At 46.3% G+C, this 25134-nt stretch overlaps 1 protein-coding gene across 6 annotated transcripts in view; it reads right to left on the bottom strand.

Annotated features, from left to right (window-relative positions):
- The window catches only part of ACAA2 (acetyl-CoA acyltransferase 2), an 83599-nt gene that overhangs the window by 21831 nt on the left and 36634 nt on the right, over positions 1–25134 (bottom strand). For 2 of the 6 annotated variants that reach the window (XM_044382996.3, XM_044383000.3), the window contains 2 exons: positions 19816–19941; positions 16767–19743 (listed from right to left, as the gene is read on the bottom strand). In XM_044382996.3, the coding sequence (XP_044238931.2) occupies positions 19440–19743; positions 19816–19941 (430 nt within the window). In that variant the 3' untranslated portion in view covers positions 16767–19439. Of the gene's footprint in view, positions 1–12875; positions 15068–16766; positions 19744–19815; positions 19942–25134 lie in introns of those variants that run through there. The other 4 variants (XM_044382998.3, XM_057313100.1, XM_044382999.3 and 1 more) reach the window with 4 other exon arrangements.

Here is a 25134-nt window from a genome sequence, read left to right as displayed (position 1 = left end):
TACCTTCAGAGTAACTATTGAAAGATATGAATTTAGCGCCACACTATTACCTGTAGAGTGACAGTTTCTGTATATTGTCTCTGGTCCCTTCTGGTTTATGTTACTTTTGGGTTCTCTCTTAAAGGATCCCTTTTAAAATATTTCTTGTAAGGCTTGTTTGGTGATCACAAATTCTTTTAGTTTCTGTTTGTCCTGGAAGCTGTTTATCAGTCCCTCTATTTTGAGCGACATCCTAGACACATAAAGTATTCTTGGCTGCATACTTTTCTCATTTAGCGTCTTAATACTGCATTTAATTTTAAATTAATTTAACAGAAACACATGCGTAAATCAAACTTCTTTAGATAAGGGGAATAAGTTCTTCAAAAAGCAACTAAATGTAAGGGAATTTAAGAAGTTGGAGTCGTGGGTTTTTTTAAAATGTAAGTTTCTATATAGACAGGACTGGTTGATTACCCCTTAGAAAGGATAAAGGATTAACACAAATATATCCCCCATGCTGCCCTTTCCTTCCTCCCGGTTGTCATGCTTATATTGTTTTAATTTTCTTGGACTTAGCAACATTTGTATCCTGTAACCATAATTATCTCAGATGTTTACCAGCATTTTTATATGTAGGTGGACTCTCTGCTCCCAACCAGGCCTAGCTCCACGGCCTTATGGTTTCAGAAGAGGCCTCTTTTATTCTGACTCACCATTCAGTGAGTGAGATTTCGCCATCAAGCAGATTTCTCAAAGGGGCTCACAGATGCTGTGTTTTCTGGGTCCTTTCATGTCTGAAACGTGAGATCTTGCCTTTATACTTAAGCTCCTGCCTGCCTGCATAGAATCGACTTGGGTCATGCTCTCTTTTCCTTGTAGACATTTCTCCTTTGTTCTGGCACTGATTGCTGCTGGAAAGACATCTGAAACCTGCCTTATTTTTCTCCTTGTAGGTGAATTTCTTTTTGTCCTGAACATGAAAAATATATATACTTTTTATATGCTAAGTTTAATAATTTAGCCAGAATGTGTCTGAAGTTTTACTGTTATAGCTTTTTCCTCTGAAATGGTATGTATTTTCAATCTTGCAGATTTAGTCTTTATTCCCATGTTCGTATGAGTTCACTTTTTAAATACAGATCTCTCATCCATTTGGAATTTATTCTGGCATATGGTATGAGGGATGGGTCCAATGTTATCTTTTCCTAACTCTTGGGGCATTGTTTGGGCCTTTTGAGTTTGAAGTGTGGATGGAACATGCAGGTGAAGCTACCTGCAGGGCCACTGTGGAATCAGGCTGGAGGGGGTCTGGGACCGAGGTCCCCATTTGAGGGTCATAATAGTGATGTCCAAACGAGAAGATGAATGGGACTGACAGGTGTCAAAAATCCAGAGGTAGCTAAATAAAACCCACCCAATCAATGACCACTATTTAGTTAAGGGTTTATTGTGCCTATAAGAACAGTTTACCAATGGGAGCTTTCGAATTCAAAGATGACATGGCGCTCGGGGTCGTGAGGTACAGGGTGGCTAACACAGTGAAAATGACAAAGGTGTTTAACCTTTGCAATGACTGGCTATTAGAGTGAGGACTTCACGCTCCGTGGGGAGTCTGCTTCTCCCTCTCCCTCTGCCCCTCCCCCCACTTGTGCGTACACTCTCTCTCTCTCCCAAATAAATAAATAAAATCTTAGAATAAAATAAAATAAAATTGGCTTGATCATTTACACAACTGTAATAAGAATAATGGTTCTATGCATATTCTCAAAATATGACATTCCAGCCAAAGCTTTGACAATATCCAAGGGGCTTTATTGGTTCCATAAAGTCAACCTTTACCTTTACTTGTCTGGTAATTAGGAATCTCGGATTCCATCTTTAAAAGTTTGTTTAGGCTCAGTTGGTTAAACGTCTGCCTTCAGCTCAGGTCATGATCCCAGGACCCTGGGATCAAGTCCTATGTCCAGATCCCTGCTCAGAGGGGAACCTGCTTTCCCCTCTCCCTCTGCCCCTCCTCCCCTTGTGTTCTCTCTTGTTCTCTCTCTCTCTCAAATATAGATAGATAAAATCTTTTAAAAAGTATGTTTTGGCTAAGAAGTCAAGCTAAGGATTTCTCCAATTGTGCTCTGTTACAAGAAGACCAGAATCTTAATAATCTTATAAATACATATATTGTCATGAAGAATAGATTATTTGAGAATAGTTTCTCAATTGGAGGGATCAGGTAGGGAGAGAAAGATAAATGTTTCAACTTTAGTTTACAAAGATATGTTCTACCAAATTGCTGTGAGTTATAGACAGCTAAAAAGAGAGGACTAAAGCGAGTTCTTTCATTCTGTAAAACAAGACATTAAAGAACCAGCAGTGTTTTAAATTAAGTTATAAAAAAGAATCATCTTTATCAGTCCTTTCATTCCCATGTAATGAATTTTTGTTTTGCTTGATTTGAGGTTAGCCGTTCTATGAATCAATCAGCTTCCCGGAGGTTTTGTCAGGGTCATTTACATGAATCTCTTTGAAGATGACACATTTTTGCCTGTAGTTGATTGTAAATGCTTTCAGGGAAGAATGAAAAGTAATACAGCAATACAGTCCGTGAATGACGGCGAAAGATTAAAAATGGCCATAGTTAAAGATCTGGTGAGAGTTTACTAAAAAAATTTTAAAAGAAAAGAAAAAAACTCTATCTGCAATTGACAAGTAAATTTGGTTATTTCTGTGATATATATTATTTTAATAGCTGGAATTATGACCGATAACATTATACGAGGACATGAAGATTTTTTAGGAATTTCATATAATTTCTGAATTACTTATATTAATAATATATATCCACATAAATAGAATCCAAGAAGGTTAAATATTACCTTTTTTGGACAATGTTTCTCAAGCAATTTAACATACCCAATGAGCCTAAATAAATTAATATTTCTCCTCCTATAAGGAGAGAGAGCTCATCTTTGAGGTTGTTCAGAGACCCTTTGGAAAAATCCCCAAGTCAGTTCAAGGTCAAAAAGACTTCCCGGGTGCCTAGGTGGCTCAGTCAGTTAAGCGTCTCTGTTCTGCTCAGGTCATGATCCCAGAGTCCTGGGGATTGAGCCCCATGTCCAGCTCCCTGTTCAGCAGGGAGCCTGCTTCTCCCTCTCCTCCCTGCTCCTGATCTTTCTTGCTATCTCTGTCTCTCTCTCTCCGATAAATAAATAAAATCTTTAAAGAAAAAAAAAAGTCAAAAAGACTTTAGTCGGAATTTGATTTTGGAAAGTTTGTTACAAATGTGAAAATATTTAAAACACTTGATCAAGCAAGAGCAGAAGTCACTGTGAAACGATAGTTATCCATCCCAACAAACTGACAATTTAATGATTTTAAAGGCAAATACAGAAAATTACAGTTATTTAAAAAAAAAAAAAAAGCCTTAGCTCTCTTTATATTGAAAAGACTCCATTTTTCTAAGTAATCAATGACCTGAGAAAAGACAACATGAAACAGAGGACATATTTTCATAGGACACAGAATCTTTGTTTTCCAGGCAGATTACATTAAAGCCCCCCCTCAATCCCCTATCTCCTGACAAAGAAAACCTTTTATAATCTTTTACTAAGAGAAAACTAATAATCTAAGAAATTTTGTGATTTTTTTAACATAGAGAAAACTAAACTCTAATTTGATACTAGTTTTATATTAGTACGTTATCAAGCTCATTTAAAAAACCCTTATAAATAAATTTATTCAATTTTAGCCAGCTTTCTCCTTACAACATAAAATTTCCTTTCTGCAAACCTGCAACTTCCTGTATCTATTTAGGTTTTGTCTTATTCTTTTTCTTGTCTTACTCTGAAACAGCTAGTCATTTTATTTTAGGGTCAAATTACTCTCTACAAAAACACATGCTGTAATCCTTGCATATTCTTCATAGAAAAACACAAACCCATTTTCTTCCCATATAGAGTTGTTTCCCTTTGTTTTGATAGTTTTATTTTTACCTATTGATTATAAATTTTAACCAACAGTAACCTCTGTTTTCTAGTGAAAACTAGGAAGGAGGCATTTGTAAACTAACATATTATCCTGCAGCAGATTAGCAAATTTATAAATACATAATTATAAAAACATCATTCTTTAGAAGTGTTTTTTATAGTACAATTTTTTAAGGTAGCATAAGACCTAATTCATTAATGGATCCAAATATCTTTTGCATCTCTGTAAAAAATTAAGAAGCCAAAAGTAAATAAACTTATGTTTAGCAATTAATGTCTCAGTATATTATCTTATTTGGAAATTATTTACATAGTCGATGAATACCCATTATTTAGTTCCACTTAATACAAACCTTGATCTTATTTGCATCTACTTAAATTGGTTGCTTTTAACAGTCATGCTTCGATTAGACATTAAACAGCTAACCGTCATCTTAAATTATATTTTTTTGTGCACAAATTTGGTAACATAGAGATAGTAAGAGCTTATTTGACCTGTTTGCATTATATTTAACGTTGGTAATTCTGAAGACATGCCTATTATAATGCTTTTTTTTTCTTTAAATATTTATTGTTTTGAGAGAGAGACAGTGTGAGAGAGAGAGATCACTGGCAGGGGGGCAGGGTAGAGAGAGAAGCAGACTTCCTGCTGAGCAGGGGGCCTGATGCGGGACTGGATCCCAGGACCCTGGGATCATGACCTGAGCCAAAGGCAGATGACCAACCGACTGAGCCACCCAGGCCTCCTAAAGCTTATTTTTCTTTAAGCCAATTAAATATTTCTTGTTTAAAGAAATACCACATGCACATATTACACATACATACACAAAAGCATATTAATAAACACAGAGATCTTACAGCTTTTTTTAAAATTACTTATAGCTTTCTCTTAAAAATTTTAGCCATGTCTCATTTACGGTAACACAAAACTCAAGAGAACAGCTGATTCAAATTGTATTTCTGGAAAATGGACTCAGGTTACACGTTCAGACAGCCAAAGCTTTTTACTAAAGCTTTCTTTATTTGTGCACTGTAAGGATTCTTTTAAAGAGGCTATTTTTGGAGTCATTTTATCTTTTAGACGCTTCTGCATACCAAGCAAAGAATTTACTCCATTGTCTCCGAGAGGTTTGGGATCCTCTCTTTCCAAGGATGTCCCTTAAGATGGATGATCTTATCTAAATTAAAGATTCCCCAAAGTGAGCTCCACAATTCCAAATTATCCAAAATTTCGCCCACTTTCCAAAAAGACACAGGAACCTGGTCCGTAGAAGGTACACACCTAGGAAGCTGCAGCTTGCAGGGGACGTGGAGAAGGAGATTCACACCAGGTGGGACCCATCTTTGGCTGTAGATTCCTGAAGAGATCTTAACTACGAGGGGCCTTGTTTTTCATCAGCTGTTCCAAAACACAGGGAATCATGTGTTTTCCCCCCTTTCAAACAGAATAGGGTGACTTACCAGAAGCTTCATCCAACAAAGTACAGGTATAAGACAAGTAGTAGGGTGAGGTGCCCAAGGGTGCTGTTTCTGGAGACAGATTGCCTGGGTTCAACTCCTTGTTCTGCCGCTTACTTGGGCCAATTATTTAACCTTTCCGAGCCTCAGATTCCTTATCTCTAACAGGGGCAGTACTAGAATCTTCCTCGGGACACCTGTGTGTCTCAGTTGGTTGAGCATCTGCCTTGGGCTCGGGTCATGATCCCAGGGTCCTGGGATTGAGCCCCGCATCGGGCTCCCTGCTTAGTGGGGAGCCTGCTTCTCTCTCTTCTGCTCCCCCTTCTTATGCTAGCTCTCTCTGTCAAATAAATAAATAAAAGTTTTAGAAAGAATAGAATCTACCTCAGGAGACACATGGATTAGAGGAGATGATTCATCCAGCAAGCTGCTGGCATTTGGTCTGGTAATGCGGCTGCTATTCTCATTGTCCTCATGGAGCTGAGCACCTCCCCTGACTCCATCTTGTAAAACTTCAAAGAAGAACCCTGATTGGCCCAGCTGCCGTGGTCAAGGAGACAAGGAACCAAGGACCGGAGGCCCCTGCTGGAACCACATGGGTGGTTTGGGGATTTGGCTGTGAAACTCAGGTACTGGGACTGTGAGTTGGGGCCAAATACTATGGGGCTTGAATCCCAGGAGGTAGGCATGTCATATAAATATATTCATGTTGTAGAAAGATGGGGATTGGATCAAAGTGGTTGGGAAGGGGAAGTTGTGATACAAGGAGCACATTCCTGACGTCCAGTCTGTCCTCACCTGAGTTCATCTCTCAATTTCTTTTGAGGGGCACCTGGGTGGCTCAGTCAGTTAAGCATCTGACTCTTGCTTTCAGCTCAGGTCATGATCTCGGGGTCGTGAGATCAAGGCCCTTGACGGGCTCCACACTCAGCACAGTCTACTTGTCCCTCTCCCTTCCCCCGCTGGCACTCTCTCTCAAATAAATAAATAAATAAAATCTTTTTAAAAATAAAATAAAATGTTTTTAAAAAATGTCTTTTGATTTTCCCCTTCTCCACACCTCCACCCCACCCTGGTGTGGGCCTATGTCAGCAGTACCTGGGTGATCATCTCCCATGTGGCCCACCAGGCTCCAGGCTGTCTTGCCCTGGTCCTTGAGCTGGGTTGTGACATGTTTTTGTTTTGTTTGTAAAAATGAATAGTGACAAGAGGAAGATTTTCACAGGCTGTAAAAGCCAACTGGTAAAAAAAAAAAAAAATAGCATAATCTATACTGGGGAAAAAAACCACTTGGGTTAATAAATTTTGGGATGCTTGTTTCAAAATTCAGTATCATAAGAAATTTATTCTGAGTCTGGTGGAAGGATAAATACATAATAATAGCCAAGTCAATTTATTTTTATTTTTTAAAAAAAATTTTTTTAATTTATTTATTTGAGAGAGAGAGCAGAGCAAGAGAGAGAGCATGAGCAGGGGTGAGGGGCAGAGAGAGAGGGAGAAACAGTCTCCACGTTGAGCAGGGAGCCCGATGCAGGGCTTCATCCCACCACCCTGGGATCATGACCCGAGCTGAAGGCAGATGCTCAACCGACTGAGTCACCCAGGTGCCCCTAGCCAAGTCACTTTAAAGAAAGAACATCAAACTATATATATATATATATATATATATATATATATATATATGAGAAAGAAGCCCTTTTATTGGCCTAGGAACAGACACCTGGATCAATGACACAGAATAGGAAGTATAGACACAAGCTCACGTACGTATGAGAATTCAGCGTTTGCTAAAAAATACCATTTCAAGTCAGTAGATAAGAAAATAACGATTTGATGGTATGTTAGTTGGTTATCTGTTATGGGGGAAAGTTGCAACCTCCCCTCATACCAGTCATACAAATAAATGGGAGAGAATTAAAGATGACCATTTTAAATTATTTTTATTCTTTTAAAGGATTTTATTTTTTTGAGAGAGAGAGTGCAAGCATGAGAAGGGGGGAGGGTAGAGGGAGAAGCAGACTCCCCACCAAGCAAGGAGCCCGATGCAGGACTCGATCCCAGGACCCCAGGATCATGACCTGAGCTGAAGGCAGACGCTTAACCGGCTGAACCACCCAGGTGCCCTGAAAGCCATTTTAAAACAGTGTAAGTACAGGAGGAGAAAATATAAACTCTGTTGATGACCTCGGGGAAGGGAAGGCCTTTTCCACCGGACAGGCACGAAGGCACACGCAAATAAGGCAAAAAGGAAAAGCGGAAAGTCTCACTATGTGATGACCATATAATCAAACACTGCGACGTGACAAATGCACACGTGTGTGTTAGCAAATAACATTGAACAGTGACAGTGAAGAAAACAGGACAAGGGCCAGATTTATCTGGGATGATAAGGAAGGAGAGAGATCACCGGGGCTGGGGTGGGGGTGTGTGCGGGGGGAGCTGTGGGCCGGGCAACTCCAGCCTCAGTACCACCGTCGGTAAAATGGAGATAATTTCTATTTAGATCTGGTCCGTATTACCCGTGCCTTCCTTTCTCACTTTATCTCATTGGGTCCGCGCCTTCTACGGACGTTCTCACCACATTCCAGACAATGGAACGGGGGCTCCTGGAGGTTAAGCAACCCAAGACAGGTGACCTCATAGTACACTGTCCACTTACCTCACAGGGTTGCTCTAAACCGTCGGGTCAGATCAAGGATGGCAAGTGCCCTGAGGACTAAGTGGAGTTTGCAAACCATTGAAGACAGTTGTCCTGGCAAGTTGTACGACACGTGCCAGCCCCGGGACACAGGAATGTCAGAGGATTTGGTTAAAATGGACATGGCGTATGGCTTTGGGCTTCAGGAACTCACTGCGCTGAGCGGGCAGATCTTGGAGGAGGAGGCTACAAGCTTGCATGACCTGTAGGCTTCCAGACGGACCTCCCTGACCTCGCACAGGCTGGTGGGTGCAGGGAGGCACCGTCATGCCTGAGCGAGCATCTCCCACAGTCCCCATCCTCAACGAGAGCACATTTGCTCAGATTCCCTTGAAGGAAATACTACACCCACAAAAACCTTGAAATGGAGCCAAGGAATGAGCCCTGGACTCAGCTTCAAAGTGCTTCTGGCTACCCCACAAAGAGCTGTGTGGCTTGTAGACATCACTTACCCTCTCTGGGCCTCAGTTTCTAGAACCAGCAAATGGCAACAGTGTTTGTCCTGTCACCACACATAGCTCTTGCGAGGCTCAAATCAGGAAACGGATGTGAAGGCGTCCTGCAAACCGCACACTGTACAGCGTTTTCTCATTATTCAGGTGCCAGATGGCACTGAGCCAGTGTTTTCACTGTCTCTCCCCACCCCTCCCCCTGCCCCGGCCCCATTAAAATCAACTCAGGATTTCCCACAGGAGGATCTTGCTTCTTATTTTACCCAGAAACCTGACTTGGTCTTTTCTTCTACTGGCTGATCTGGGGTGTTTTTCCAGAATGTGAACTGCCCACAGGCTGTAAACAAGTTCGAGCTGATCACCAACAAGGGAGAAGGGGAGGGGGGGCACTGAATCGAACTTGCTGGGGACAGGAGGATATGAGATCTCAGGAGGTTTATGCTATCTTTGCAAAGCTTCCTTCTGCTACTAGATATGGAGATGGTTTAAACAGCCTCCCTATTGGGCCAGGATGAATTACATTGCTCTAGGAAGTAGTTCTCAGTGTGGGTTCCCTTGGGATACTCAGTGAGAAAGCAGTGGTTCCCTGGTCACATCCTTTTGGGAAACGGCTGCATCCGAGGCATCTCATCCTCCTACAGGTGACCAGTGCGCATTCAGCCTTTTCAGGGCTCTGAGAAGCCCCAGAGGTAAGAAACCACATATAATTTTAGCTTGGTATTTCCCAAACTTACTTTGCCATGAACCCCAGCCCTTCTTCCACCTCAAGAGCTGCTATAGGATGGGGAACGTGTCTGTTGAGGCAGCAGAAGCCGGCTGCAGGCATAGGATTTAACAACCACCCAGCTTAGTTAGGGTCAGACTTGGTTGAGAAATCCGGGCCTTTGGGCTCAATGAGCACATGACCGCCTCCAGCTGTAAGGAGCTTAGAGTCGGGCCAGAGACCACTGACCTTCACGTCAACTGTGGGGGCCTGTGTCTGGGTGCAGGGGGTCTCCTGGGGGTGGAGGGAGGGCTTGGAGTGAGTGGCCCAGGAGATGGTTTGTCCAGGACAAGGCAGGGGCTGAAGTGGGGGGAGGGGCGGGGGAGGGTGTCGCTGTGGCAGGTATAGGGTCTTGGAGGCCAGTCTGGCTGCATATTTCCAATCCTGCCTCCACCACCATGAGCTGTGATACTGTTCCTGATCTGGAAAAAAAAAAGGGAATGATAATAGTAATAATAATAATCCCTGCCCCCGAAGGTGGTGGGAGTCTGGAAGGCTTGCCAGAGCACAAGCTTCCAGTAAACCTCAGCTGTTATTTATATGTGAATCCCTTTTTCTTTCTCTCTCGCCTTTAAAGCTCCCTCCTTCTCAGGCGCCAATGACTGAAGTCGGCCCATCTGGGGAGGCTGAGGGAGGCGCCATTTTAGAAATGAGTGCGCAATGTGGTCAGCAAGCAAGTGTGAGGCAAAGGTTTACTCGGCCTCTTCCCAGACTGCTCCAGCTGCCCCTCAGGAGGCCTTGCGGTCTGGTTTAGGTCACCTGTGTTGCTCTGAGGCGCTGGCTAGGAAAGAGTTTTGTTGTTCAAAGAGCTTCTCACAGGCTTTGTGGTCAGAAGTGGGGTTGGGGAAGATGGAGCAGCTTCCCTTGGACAGGCTGGCGGAACCCACAGCCCTAGCCGGACAGGTTCTCTCCACACACACACGATGTAGTTTTTGCATGCAGGTGAGGTCTGGAGCCGACGGCCAAGAAAGAATTCTTGAGACGTCTTTGGTGCAGAAAGGTGGTTTTATTAAAGTATGGGGACAGGACGGAAGCAGCTCCTTTATTTTATTTATTTATTTACTTATTATTTATTTATTGTGAGGAGCAACTGATGATATACTTGGAGTTGGGGGAGATAAGGGGAAAGGGAGGTTTTCAAAAAATCTTTCATATGCTAAAGAAGACTTCATAGATACTGGAGGCCTTGCCAAGGTCAAGTGAAGGTTGTTTTTCCCTCCAGCAAGGCATACTAACAGTAAGACAGTTGGGAGCTTCCTGAAGGAACTTTATACTCTTTCTGCCTCAAGTATCTGTCAATGGGCTACAGGTTATGAGGACATTTAATGTTACCTTCATTTCCTTCTGGAAGTTAGGTTATTGATAAGAATGCTTTATGCTTGTAAATCACTAAGACATTTGTAAACGGAGGGAGACTCCTGTCTTATAGGACTGTGATCTCTCTCAGTTAACCGTTGGTTTTTCCTTCCCTTAGCTTTAGGGCAGCCAGGAGTGGCTGAGGAAGGTCCCCCATATCCCACCTGTGGGAAGAACAGGATTTGTGGGGTGTCAGCTTGTGCTTTGTGCTCGGCTTGACCTCATCTCCCTCATCCCTCACACACTCTCTCTCTCTCTCTCTCTCTCTCTCTCACTCCCTCCAGGGCCTCTTTCGCTGCCTCTGACCAGTGACCTGTGGATAAGGAGCCAGGAGAATGGCCAGAGGGCTCCTCTGTGGTTCTGGCAGCTGGGGCGGCCCTGGACTGAAGCAGGAGGAGCTAAAGGGGCCCAAAGGCTCTGTTGACCAAAACATTTTCTTTTTTTTTTTTTAAGATTTTATTTATTTATTTCAGAGAGAGAGAGAGAGAGCACGCGCGCGCGCGAGCCTGCACGGGCACACGCACGAGGTGGGGGGGGGGGGCAGAGGCAGAGGGAGAGGCAGGCTCCCCTCTGAACACGGAGCCCCAGGGGCTCCATCCCAAGACCCCGGAATCATGATCTAAGCGGAAGGCAGACGCTTCATGGATTGAGCCACCTGAGCACCCACCAAAAACACATTTTCATCCAAACGCCCAGGAGGCCCAGAACTCTACTGTTGAAAGACTCTTTGGATTAAAGTCCTTGGGCCTCCAAACAGGCCCTCAGTGTGCAAGTACGCGCCTGAGCCCGAGTAGGGGTGAGCACAGCATCACTACCGGCTCAAGAAAGGCGGGTAGTTAGTGCGCAAGAGTCAGAGGTGGTGGAGGCCCAAGGGCGGGAGTTGCTGGAATAGCCGGAGGCCAAGCTGGAATAGCCGGAGGCCAAGGAAGAGGCTCGGAGGCCAGCATTCCAGTTCCAGCTAGGCCATTCTTGTGAGGGTAAAAACGCAACCCTATGGGTCAAAGGTGGGAGTCCCTCCTGGGCACACCGAGGCAGCAGTTCAGGCTGTCCTCGAGGTCCACCGTGAATTAGGCCTCACGAAGGACTCTCTGGGTTAACTTCCAGGTTTTCTGGTTCTTTGCTGCCCCAAGCGCGCAGGGTCAATGAAGCACTACAGTGCCCTGCAGGGCCGGAGGGAAAGAAGGCTCCTCGGCCCTGGAGTCCCTGGCGTTGGGCCCAGGGCCGCCCCCGCGCCGCTCCGAAGGCCAGCCCCTCCCGGTGGTGGTGGCAGCGGGGACTCAGGTTTCCCGGGGTGAGCGGTGGCCCGATGCCCGGCGGCCAATCTCCGTGCTCCGCTCCCCTCCTGCGCCTCCCCGGCCCTTCTCTTGGCCCCGCCCTGCACCCCACGGCCTGCCACCCTCCCCCGCTCACCCTCCCCTTCCTGCTCCCACACTCCCCCATTCCCTCGGCCCGCGCACCCCCCCCCCCCATCGTCCTACCACCCTCTCCGGGAGGTCCCGCCCTCCCCGATCCCCTACTTGGGCCTGGTCAGCTCTGAATAAGATGAAAAAGGTTGGGGAGACTGGGCAGGACGTATGGACGTTGTCCAAGAGCCTCCCCGCCACCTGTGGGACCCGCTGCCATCCCAGGGGCCTCAGAGCTGTGCAGGGACAGCAGAGGGAGGGCAGGAGTGGGGGCAAGAGGCCTTCATCTCCCGCCTTTGAAGGAGCAGTGTGCTCAGAGAGGGCCTCTGACTTCAGCCACTTTGACCCCTCCCGCACCTAGGGTGCCATGGAGGGCTGGTTCCTGGGAACCCTCACCTCTGCGCCCACTCCAAAGAACTCCCCCACCCACTCCTCCCTTCTGCACTCTTCTCTCCTCTGCCTCCCTGCTCTCCTTGGCTGCTTTCCGCCTTTGCTTATCTCCTCCCCCACCCCCCTTTCAAGCCAGCAAACCCAAGGCCCAAGGTTTCCCTTACTTGTCCTGTCCCCGAAAGGGCGATTTCCCACATCCCTCCCCAACACTCTCCCAGCTCCCCCTCAGGGGATGGCAACCCCCCTCTTCTGTCTGGGGGCCCTGGAGTGGGGTGGGGTTGGGGGCTTGCTTTGAGAGGCTCAGAATGTGACATGCCCTGAGTTAGGGACCACAAAGAGACATCCATCAAGCTTAGGTTTTCCTGGTGTTAAATAACAAAAACTCAACTGAGTACATTGAAGATCTAACTGGCTTTATGAATGGATTTACGAATCAGGCAGCATCCCATCTGGCAAGTAGAGGGGAGCTCCAAAGGGCTACAGGAGAGGAAGTTTCTTAAATGTAGAGAGGGAGCAGGAAAAAAGGAAATTACTAGCAAAGAAACCACTATTTTAGGCGGGGTCTATCAGTAAATTTCCCAGTGCTGACCGGGACAGTCACAGGTTGACTAGTTAAATAAATGTTACATTTCAGGGGTTGCAAGTGCAGTTAGGTAAGGTTCTCAGTTTGGCTTTACTGACATGGGCCTCAACCTAAGTGACACCGTTTGGGACCCGTGGTTTTCTTTTTACAGTTTCCCCGTTTTGATCAGATTCTCAGCTTTACTGAGAGAATCAAAATTGAAGGCATTAGGGTGGCCCTCAGCTGTGCTTTCTAGTTCTTGGGGCTTTTGGTCAACTTTTCTGTGATGGTCACAGATTATAGCCTCAGGTTCATAATTTTTAAGACGGTTGTCCTCTTTGTTCCTTTTCTGACATTCGAGTCTTAGAGAATTTGCTTAGCGGTTAGCAGCTGTGAACATGATTTAAGCTTCGGAGAGCATATCGTGCACGAGCGGGATTTATGATGATGACTCTAAGCCGGATAATTCCCGAGGTTCAAAGTGCCCTTCGGAGCCGTGGTCCCCAAGACCCAAACCGATCAAAATCAAAAAAGTCAAAGAAAGACCCTGCTGAAGGAGTCACTCTTTTAGGCCAAGTGGGCTGCTCAGTGATCTTCCGGAATTGGGTTTCAGTGTCCCCAGAACTGTTAATCCAGGTGATAGCAGATGCTGTTGGGTACAGCGGATACCTCCTCGCTCAGCCACAAGATAATCAAGGCTGTTCTAGTAGCCGCTTTGGTCCGAGAGCCTAAGGGGTCTCAGCTGGGCAGTTACTGTTTAGTAGTGGGTTCCGCAGTGATTTCAAGAATTCAAGAATCGTGCCGATCCTAGCCTCATTTCTATTTATCTTTAATGAGAGAATTAGGGATCTGCCAAAAAGGACTGAATCCTGGATCCTGAAAGCCCCTGGTGGGTCTTTCCTAAGTCCCCCAGGTCCATGCAGGGGAGTCGACCAATGAGAGGTCCTGTTTAGCTTTTCTCCTAGGCTGACATAAAACGCTCTTCTAAATTCCAGAGGTTACCCCCTCTAGCCAGGGCCTGGGAGGTCGAGTTGAGGGTATTGTCTTTGCAGGCCAATGCCAGAGGAAAGGAAAGGAAACGCAGGAGAAAGGGTTTCCTGTTCTGTTAAAGTGCCAAGTCTTGATCTGTTGCCTTAGGCAGAAGCAGTCAGCTTCGAAGTCAGCTACTTCTCCTCCGGCCCGTTTGGATTCGGAGGCCGCCAGCATCTATAGCGGACCAGGTGTTAGCTGGAGCCTTCTTCGGCTGTGTGATGTGTACCCGAAGCCCCATACCTGCCCGTTTTGCAGCGGTGTCAGTGGTCAAGAACACCTGGTAAGGGGCGCCTGGGTGGCACAGCGGTTAAGCATCTGCCTTCGGCTCAGGGCGTGATCCCGGCGTTATGGGATTGAGCCCCACATCAGGCTCCTCCGCTATGAGCCTGCTTCTTCCTCTCCCACTCCCCCTGCTTGTGTTCCCTCTCTGGCTGGCTGTCTCTATCTCTGTCGAATAAATAAATAAAATCTTTAAAAAAAAAAAAAAAGAACACCTGGTAAGGTCCCTTCCAATGGGGCTTGAGGGCTGTCTTCCTCTGATGACATTTCCAGAATACATAATTACAAGGCTCTAATCTATGACCAACAGGATCCTTGGAATTGACATCAGGAAGGCTTCTTTAACCTGATGATGACGGGCTTGAGCAGAAGACATTAGAGACAGCAGCTGCTCATACCAGCATGAGACAAAAACTCCGAGAAGTTTCCAAGGTTTTCATTGAGGGTTGTCTGATTTGCCTGGTGAAGTAGATGCCTGGGGCACTGGAGACTATAGACGGTCGACCCCAAGTGGAAAACACATTTTCTAAAATCTATTTTTTTCCACTGGGAGGGCATCACCCAGGGAGAAGTTTCAACCCATCCAAAAATCATTCAATACCAGGGACATACTGGTAACCCACGCCAAGTGACAGTTGAATAAGGTGTACAAAGGTCCATAAGGAAGAGTTCTGAGGCCTCGAGGAACAAAAACAGGTTTTCCGGGATTGTGGACCTGACAGGCAGATTGCTAATAGACTGTTTTTGCAATGTTATAGAAGTCTCCCCACCAATGTCTATTTATAATTGGAATTATCTTTTTTTTTTTTAAGATTTTATTTATTTATTTGAGAGAGAGAATGGGAGAGAGAGAGCATGAAAGCTGGGAGGATCAGAGGGAGCAGATTCCCCACTGAGCAGGGAGCCCGATGTGGGACTAGATCCTGGGACTCTAGGATCATGACCTGAGCTAAAGGCAGTCGCTTAACCAACTGAGCCACCCAGGCGCCCTGGAATTGTCTTAAAATGCCCTGTGGTGGGTGAAGGAATGTAGAAACCAAAAAGTGGGGTATGCCAGGAAGTCAGGAAGAACCAAGCAGCCATCTTGGTTTTCCCATAGCCCAGATTTGTTCATTTAATTTACAGCCATGATTCCTTCATTTCTCTGATTCAGGAGGGTGGCAAAAGTCTGGCAATCAGGGGCCATTTTTGCAGAAGCAAGATAGACTTGATCCACTTCCAACACAATCTTACATACTCGGTTGTGCTGCCTCGATGAAAAGTCAGCTTGATCACATATTAACATTATTTTTCCTCACAGATTCCCTTTCCACAAGCCTTTTACAACTTTCTTTCTTACATTCAGATTTTGTCCTAAATGTTTCCTTTTTAAATAACTAACCTCCCTCTAAGACAAAATTATTTGCTTTTCCCTCAACAAAAATATACATCCATCCCTCATGCTTTTTCTTACAGCAAACACATATCCTACTTTTCTTGTATAGACAGTTGTTTCCCCTGTGATTTCTAGTAGGCTTAGTTACATTTATTAGAATTCTTAACTCTTAGAAACCTTAATTTCTTGTGAGAGTGAGTAAGCAATTGTGAACTATTACACTAGCATTCTTAGATTGGTAAATTTAGAAACACATTTCATCATTTCTAGAAACATGCTTCTTCATAGTACAGTCTTTCAACAAAACACAAAACATGTTTACTAACAGACCCAAATTTATCTTTAGTTTATCTGTAATAAGCCAAAAGTAGACAAACCCACGGTCAGTAATTAATGCTTCAGTGTTTTGTCTGATTTAGAAGTGATCTATATACTTAATGACTTTAACTTCACGCGTCACTGAACCTAACTCAGCAAAACTTCCAGGTTTTAGATTTCAAGAAAGATCTGGGAGACAATTTTTAAGTTTGCCCATGGGTGCCTAGCTGGTTCAGTCAGAGTGTGCAACTCTTGACCTTGGGGTCCTGAGTTCGAGCCCTACGTTGGGTGTAGACATTACTTGAGGAAAAAAAAAGTTTGTCTAAAATTTTACTTTTTGGGGTGCCTGGGTGGCTCAGTCGTTGGGCGTGTCTGCCTTTGGCTCAGGGCGTGATCCCGGGGTCCTGGGATCGAGCCCCACATCAGGCTCTTCCGCTGGGAGCCTGCTTCTTCCTCTCCCACTCCTCCTGCCTGTGTTCCCTCTCTCGCTGGCTGTCTCTCCCTCCGTCAAATAAATAAATAAAATCTTTAAAAATAAATAAAAAATAAAATTTTACTTTTATTTAAACCTATATCTACTTTTTTGTAAAAATTATGCTTAGAATACCCACAAAATCCTTACAAGACATCAAAGTCTGTCATTCTCCCCAGCGATTTTTTAAAAAAACCTTTTGTAACAGAGAACATCAACTTATTTGACTTTAAGTAAACCCAGGAGGAATAAAAGCTTAAACTTTAATGCTGGTAACCTTAAAGACATGTCTGTTTTAATTAAACAGAGTTGTTTGTTTCTTTTTCCAGATCACATGAACTTGAAAAAACATTTGAGTTAGTTTCTATCTTCCTGAGAGTTTTAGAATGCCCTATCCTTACAAGCACTTGTCTTCAAACCAACTACACAGAGCTCTTGGGGCGCCTGGGTGCCTCAGTCGTTAAGCGTCTGCCTTCGGCTCAGGTCATGATCCCGGCGTTCTGGGATCGAGCCCCACATCGGGCTCCCTGCTCGGCGGGGAGCCTGCTTCTCCCTCTCCCACCCCCCCTGCTTGCGTTCCCTCTCTCACTGCCTCTCTTTCTCTGTCAAATAAATAAATAAAATCTTAAAAATGGAGCTCTTTCACAAATTAATTTTAGCAATATCATCGAGGTAGAAAATAACCTCACATTTACAACATATACATACAACGTACTATGTATATACACACATATACATTATAATACAGTGTATTACAACATTCAACAATATATTTGGACACACACATAAGCACACAGACATGCAAAGACCCCATAGTTACTAATATTTGTGGAGAAGATTTTTCAGATTTGTATTTGCCCCAGGAACCAATCTTAAGGAAGTTGTGCTGGAGTTTGGGTGCAAAGGCCGCTTTCCCTTTTTGAGCCCTTCAATCTCAGGTGATTGTAGGCTGTGTTTACATTTCAATGACATGATAACATTTATAACTTCAAGGGACAGAGGGAAATGAAAGTTCAAGAAGGACTTTGGTTTCCTAAGGCCAAGAATTTATACTAAACTGTTTGAGCTAAACAGGGGAAATTTGGGTTGGTAAAGAATAGGTGAATTTCGAATTGCCTCTAGAGCTGCCTCTCTCATTTTGCAAAAATGTGTAAGGTAAGGGTCAGTTAGTTGCTTTCAGTTCCTCAGAGAATTGGGTTGTAAGTTAAATGACATTATTTTCAATGTGCTTCTTTCCCTCTGGCTACATAGTTCTGCTTTTAAATATTTCTGGCAGTATCGAAGAGCCCCCTCTTTGGTGTAAGAGGGGCCCCCCAAGAGCGTGCAAATGATACTTACCTTCCTAAATCTAGAGTCCCTCCCAGTGAGAGCCAAAGAAAGAACCAACAACCAGCAGGTCCGAGGCAGGCAGAAAGCCAATCCTGGTTATGCAGGTTGTGTAAACGGTACAACTAAGAAGTCACAAGCTGTCTCCGGGACAGAAAGGATCTGTAGACAATGCGTCTGGATTTGGAAAGCAAGGGACAGCGTGCAGTTCTATATTCCTCTCTTGACCGGGCACTACAGACAGAGACTCGGAAGAGCTGATTCTGGTAAGAATTTTCATCCTTTGCTGGTTCACCCTGGCTGTTGAAGGGGATAACATAGCAGTTCCCCAGAAAATTCCTTAGTTTCGTCCATTCTAGGAGGGTCGCTCCCTTATGGGAGCCCTCCTTTGAAGGTAGATTTGGGGCTGGCTGTAAGGCCATGAACTTGGTGGACCTTTGTTTGCAGTTGTGTAGTCTTTCCCGAGTGGGAAGACAGTTCAGCTAGGGGATTAGTAGAATGAACCCTCAAAGGAGGGAAGAGGGGAGCAGGAGGACTTACGTCTAGAAGTCTTTTGTTTTAGCTACCTCTTGCGTCTTTAACTTTTCATTAGCCTTTTTCAATGTATCTTTCCATTTTTTGGAAACTTCTCTGGAATTTTGAAAACTATTGGAGGCTTCAGCTTGCCAATTAAAACAACTACCTTGTTCTGTTTAATTTGGGAAGCCTTGCCTCAAGTATGTTCTGAAATGATCTTATCTAATTGCGACATTCCCCTTAACCCTTGTGTTGCTGGGTTATAATTCCCCTGAGGCCTGCCCGTAGTTTGGGAGGACCCTAGCCGCAAATGCAGTTACCCCGTATTTCTGTCCAGCCTTATGTTGGGGCCCCCAGCCTGACAGTTACCAAGCCAAGTTTTTCAGGACACAAAACAAGCTTAGTGAGATTCTGCCATTGCTTGTGAGATACCCGCAACTTCCAGGGCTCTAGTTCTTACACGTAAAATAAGCAGAAGGTGGCCTTCTAAATTCTAAATTCTTTAGAGTTTAAGGATCCTACTAGCAAAGACTTGGGGTTTCTTTTTCTTTCTTTTTTTTTTTTTTTAAAGATTTTATTTATTTATTCGACAGAGATAGAGATAGCCAGCGAGAGAGGGAACACAAGCAGGGGGAGTGGGAGAGGAAGAAGCAGGCTCCCAGCAGAGGAGCCTGATGTGGGGCTCGATCCCATAACGCCGGGATCACGCCCTGAGCCGAAGGCAGACGCTTCACTGCTGTGCCACCCAGGCGCCCCAAGACTTGGGGTTTCTTGGAGCTAGACTAACACCTACAAGGCATTGCCACTGGGTGGGGTTGTGCCTGTTCTAGAGTGTACCTTCTTGCTCGGAAGTTTTCTTGAGGTTGGCTGGGGACCTAGTCTCAGTCTGACCTGTCCACGACCAGTTTACGCTTCACAATGGTGTTCTCGACGTGGTGAGCTCTAATCGCCTTTAAACGCTTGACCAGTGCCTGCCAACTTTTTCAACTTTCTGACCTCCGAGATTCGCATTAGCAAAAGCTAGCAATAGCCAGATAATAGCTTTATCTACACAAGATAAGATTAACAAACACATATACCTTAAAAATGGGCAGTAACCAAGAGATGTCGCTGACTCCTGGCCACAGTAAGGTGCTGTGCGCATGGGCACTGATTCTCCTGGAACTTGGGAGTGGGGGAGGGATTGAAGCAAAAAACCCTGAGGAATGGGGACTGGCCACCAGCAGTTCCCAGTGTGGAATCCAGGGACAGAGGTGAGGGTTGGGGTTTTTTGCCCCTGGGAATTGTGGTCTGAAAGGCTGGGGGCTTGGCTCCGGCAGACCCTTCTGCCAGCTTATCAACTGGGCTCCGGGCAGAGCCACCTGCCAGTGCAAGCTGAGCTGTCCTGTAAAGGAAGGCCGGTTAGATCGGGAGCCTGAATGCAGAAAGAGCGGACCTTGAACCGAGAGGAGCTTACCCACGGCTCTTGGAAATGGCTGGCAAGACCATGAACTCAGAGAGTTCACAGGATACCATTCCTGTGTTCTCGTTGTTCCCAAATGCCTCCAGGAAATTCGTTTTGGATCTCATCGCTGCAGCCAATCTGTAAAATAACAAAAATTCACCCAAATAAACGTTAAAAATCTAATTCATGAATCAGGCAGCATCCTATCAAGAAAGTAGGAGGAGTTTCAAAGGGCTCCAGAAAAGGAAAGGTTTTTGAAGGTAGAGAGGGAGCAGAAAAAAAGGAATTATTAGTAAAGAATCCATTATTTTAGGCAAGGTCACCCTCCTACGGGGAACTATCAGTAAAGGGGCCTATCAGTAAATTTCCTAGTGCTGAGGGGGACATTTCCCTGTTGACTCGTTAAAGATTACATTCCTGGGGAGTTGTCACTGCAGTTAGCTTATGTGTTAAATCTTGGTTTTCTGACGGGGCCTTAACCTAACTGATGCCATCTTGGGCCCGTGGTTTTCTTTTTAACATGAGGCTTGACAGAAATCGGGTTGACTTCTCTGGGCAGAGCGGGATCAGGCTCGTCTGGAAGTAGACAGAGCTTTTTAAGGTCTTAATGCCACAAATCCAGAGTTCGCATGTTTTGGGAGAGGGGTGTCCAGGGTCGGAATGTTCTGGGAGGATAGTTGGGAGTTTCAGGAGTGAGGTCCCTGGAGATTCCTTTTGGGAACCTCTGGGGCTGTATTTCAGCTTGTTTGGCTCAGCTGTAAAAGGCATCCTGGGAGGTCAGCAGATGAGCTTTGAGAATTTACAAAACAAAAGAGAAAGAGATAAAACACCACCCTGTGTGGGGCTTGACCTTTGGAATGGCATCCAGAGCTGGGGAGACCAAGCTGCCTACTGCTGGCAGGTCAGGGCACTTGCTTTCTCCAGCTCAGCCGTTGATGGGAGCCGTGATCTCGGGCAAACCATTTCCCTCTCTGGGTCTCAGGGTCCCCAGATAAGGTGGGGGTTAGGCCTGCCAGGCTTCAGATGATGGGATTCCGTGGGGGGTGGGGGTGTCTCTAATGGCCTCTCCTGGCCAGTCCTCTGCATCTGTGTGCACAGTCTGTCTTCCTTTAGAATTAACTAAACTCCTAGGAATGTTACTGATAATTACCCTTCTCTCTGTTTTTATTGTTACTTAAAGATGCTCACTAAGTGTTTGGAGAATGAGGCCTGGCAGATGTCCACGACTTGGAGGGTCAGATTCAGTGTTGGACTGAGCCCAGAGCTGGTTTCTTGTGGGACCTTGGTGCCTGCTGTGGGTGCTGGGCCTCCCATCACTGGGCCTGTGTGTTATGGGGCATTCTGGCATTTCCCCTGGCCTGATGCAGGGAGGAGCGGCTGTTGAGACCGGCACTGCCCACATCCTCACCAGATGGGGGAACCCAGGGGGCACCAGCCGAAGCCTCCCAGAGGCAGGGAGGGGAGGCTCCAGAAGCAAAGTGCGATGGATGGGGGGTGCGATGGATGGCTCGCGGAGGGGCCGCAGCGGCGGTGTCGGGCACAGCACCCCAAGCAGGAGATGGAGATTTAATGACCGCGGGCGCAGCACCACTCTAATCCTGTGAGGCTCATCTCGGAGTCCTCCTCCTCTATGCAAAACTCGGTGCAAGCAAAAAAAAAAAAAAAAAAAAAAAGGAAAAAAGGGAGGGAAAGCAACCCCTCCTTAGTTCTCAGCTTGACAGGAACTCTCCTCCGACTCACATAGTCCAGAGCAGCTGGCCTAGGATTCTCTACTGAATTGCATTTAATAGTTTCAGGGCCTTTCCAGTGGGTTCCCAGAGAGGATATGATCCCTCCAGGGGCTTCATGTCCCCTGCCTGTAGGAGAAGCAAGGGAGCCCCTTAAAAAGTACAGGGGTTAGGGGGGAGCATGTGTGTGGATTTGGTGATGACACACGTTCACTCCCCACCGCCCCCGAGCCCTGAGAGGCCTGACTTGTGTGTCCTGCCCACCCCTCGCGCTTCTCACCCCGTTCTGCTGTTCCCAGTACGTGCCTTTCCTTGGGCCGCACGCTCACCTTTTTCTTGCCTCTGCTGGCTTCTTGCTGGAAGTTTCACACACACAGGCATTTCCTCTCTTGCATCCGCTCAAGGACGGAGCTACTCTGCTTTCTGCCTGGCTGCTGTCTACCCCTTGAGTAAGGATGCGGAGAGCCCTGGGAGACCGCAGTGACCTCGGTGGGCTCACACTCATTCAGAGACACTCGAGCATTGCTGAATTCTAAAATTAGAGCCACCCTCGTTCATCCATGTGCCCAGGCTCCTTCTGGGAGTATCTCTGAAGTTGGGATGCCTCTTCTTTAATTGAAGGCAAGCTCTCCCAGACAGGGCTGCAGCCCCTTTTTTTTTCTTTCAAGATTTTATTTAAATTCGAGCTAGTTAACATCGCCGTCCCTTTTGCTGGGCACCTGCGGACCACTGAAAATTCTCAGCTTCAGGGCTTTTGGTGTTTGGAAGCACATGGGTGGTATGTACGCAGACTGCAGATTGGTGCGAGGCAGAGCCTGGTTCATTCATGTTTTCAGAGATTTCTTCCCTTCCCTCCACCCAGTGACAAGGTTGAATAGAAAGTGTCCTTGTGTCCCTGACTGTGAGGCAAGTTCATTGCTTGGCACCACTACACGGAGCCCTGGGGTGTCTTAGCTTTATGCAGAAGTCTGTCAGAGGCACTCAATCTGGGGCCTGTTTTCTTTCTCAGGGACACAAGACGTTTCTCTTACAGTTCCCGGTAGCTTTGATTTGGAAACAGTATGGCCTGTGGGTTTTCTATTAGCCAGAATCCGTCTGGTTAATTCCTGGGAGCGGACTGCTTACTCTCCTAGTGCACTCCAGAATGGCTGTGGTCATTGAGGATTCTCCCGTGAACTTGCTACACCGCTTCACAGACTTTAAGGGGCAGTCCCAGGCCAGCCAGGTGTGCCTCCCAGCAGTGCCCTCGGGCTTGGTGGCTAAGACAGAGTCCCATCAGACAAGACCCTCGGGGACTGGCCACAGAACCAGGCCGTGAGTCTGGCGTCGGCGCAGCGCCTGCCCCGCCCAGAGGAGGCTCAGGATGAGGCCAAGAGGATGGTTGCATTAGTTGCAAACTTTCAGGGAGCAGAGACACACCTGGCTCACCTCCAGTGCTGGGGCTTTACCGGGCTGGTGAGAAAGCTCTGGGAGTGACCTCCGTAGCCATGTAGTCAGCTACGCAGGGGTGACCCGACTCATCCCGCATTCCCTGTCATGACCTGCTCCCCACCTGGCTTCCCAGGAGCAAGAGGTGGACGTGTAGGTCAGTCGGTCACTATCCGTGCAGAGGGTACTGACCGGGCGGGCTTCCTGTGCCCTCCCATCCTGAGGGCCACAAGCTGGCTTACCGATGGCTCTGTCGGCTTGGGCACCCATTTCTGGTCAGTCGGCCGTGACCTGGGTCACACGATACATAGCACAGAACTCCTGTAAGCACTTTTCCTCAAGAACGGCTGGCTTCACTGCTCAGGAAATGGCTTTACCTTAAGGTGTAAACCCGAGTCCCAGGAGGACTCACGTATCGCCCTCCCTAAGTGCTCCGGGTCATAACCAGGGATCGAGTTCACCATGAGGACTGTTTAATTTTCTGTTTTTTTAAATTAAGATATCTTTGACATATAACAATATGAGTTTCAGGCGTACAACATCACGACTCAGTATTTGTACACATTGCACACGTGCCGTTCTTGTTCAGCTCTCCTTAGATTTCTTCAGTCCCTTGGTTGGGAACCAGTACTCCTGTAAATCCCACAGCACTCATGTCCGTGGGCATCTTCTTCATCATTTTGAAAAATGGCATAAATAGCACTGTCATGGGTTCGCCGTATCAGGTCCACGATGCACCCAGAATAATGTGACTGAAATGAGGGATAGCCGCGTATGCGTGGGAAGGCCTGGTTGGCCGTGCATGCTGGCCACTCCCGCTTCCTCAAATATTCCTTCACATACCCTTGGTTCACTTTAAGAACCCACTGTCACGACCCATTAAGTGAAGAGCTCAGTGAATTTTGACATATGTGTACATCTGTGTCACCACCACCCAGATAAAAATGGAGAACATTCCAGCACCCTAACGCACTCCCTCGTGTCCCTCTCAGGAGCTACTCCCTCCAAGGGCAACCACTGTTCTGACCTCTATCATCATGGATCAGTTTTGCCTATCTTTTGAACGTCATGTCAATGGAATTACAGAGTATGCATTGTTTGCGGTCTTTTTTCAACAACATGCCTGTGAGATTCATCTGTGTCTCTCAGCAGTTTGTGTCATTGCTACGGACTTCTGTTGCACATATTATCTCCCCCGCCCACCCCACCCCCGCCATCTTGGCATGACCACCACTAGCATTTTAATGGAACAACGTATCATATATATATATATAACATACATACATACATACATATACAAATACATATATATATATATATATTTTTTAAGATTTGGGAGAGGACGAGCACAGAGAGGGGGAGGGGCAGAGGGAGAGAATCTTCAAGCAGACTCCCCGCTGAGTGCAGAGCCTGCCGCAGGGTTCTACCCCACCACCCTGAGATCAGGACCTGAGGTGAAACCAGGGGTCAGATGCATAACCCACTGTGCCACCCAGGCACCCCTGCATGTGTATTTTAAAACCTAGTTATAAGGCAGTGTACAAGAGCTTACAGGTTTTTGTCTCTTTATAGTTAACATTTCTGGTTTTATGGGCATTTCACTTTTCACCCTCTACTGGAGGTAGACTTGTCCCGGAGAAAACTTGCTGGAGTCGCTTTGCACCCATGTGGGCAGTTCTTCCTCCAATGTGTTCTGAAACTGTCATTTAGGAAGCTCAAAGGGGCTAAAGACGACTGTATCCTTCATAATTTGGCTTGTCCTCACTCGGCCATCATCCCTGCGGCCGGAGGTCTCGTTCTCTCCACTGACCATGTCCAGTGAGAACAGAGCAGTGGGTCCAGGCTCACGTCCGGCAGCTCACACCTGTGATGGACACACAGCAGCTGGGCAAATCCGCCCCTCGTCAGGCTCCAAGCTGTGTACCGGGACCCGAAAGAAGGCTGGGGAACGACCCGTGCGGACAGTTGGTCCATGACCAGGCTGGGGTGCTGCACAGCTTGCTCCTGCTCTCGGTATCAGCGTGTTCCCTCATTCTGTAGTTTCGGATTTTATCTCGTCTGATATCTAAAAGGCTCCTGAGAAACTACATATGTAGTTCAAAGCACAAGTCTGGCTTTTACTTCTGTCAGAGTTCCTTCTTTCTACAGCGGCTTCGGGCCTCTTGAATGTGTCTGC

This window comes from Ursus arctos, unplaced genomic scaffold (assembly GCF_023065955.2).
Source record: "Ursus arctos isolate Adak ecotype North America unplaced genomic scaffold, UrsArc2.0 scaffold_17, whole genome shotgun sequence".
In the NCBI taxonomy this organism is placed as follows: Eukaryota; Metazoa; Chordata; class Mammalia; order Carnivora; family Ursidae; genus Ursus; species Ursus arctos.
The sequence above is the reverse complement of the archived record's forward strand: the minus strand, read 5'-3'. Positions and strand labels throughout refer to the sequence as shown.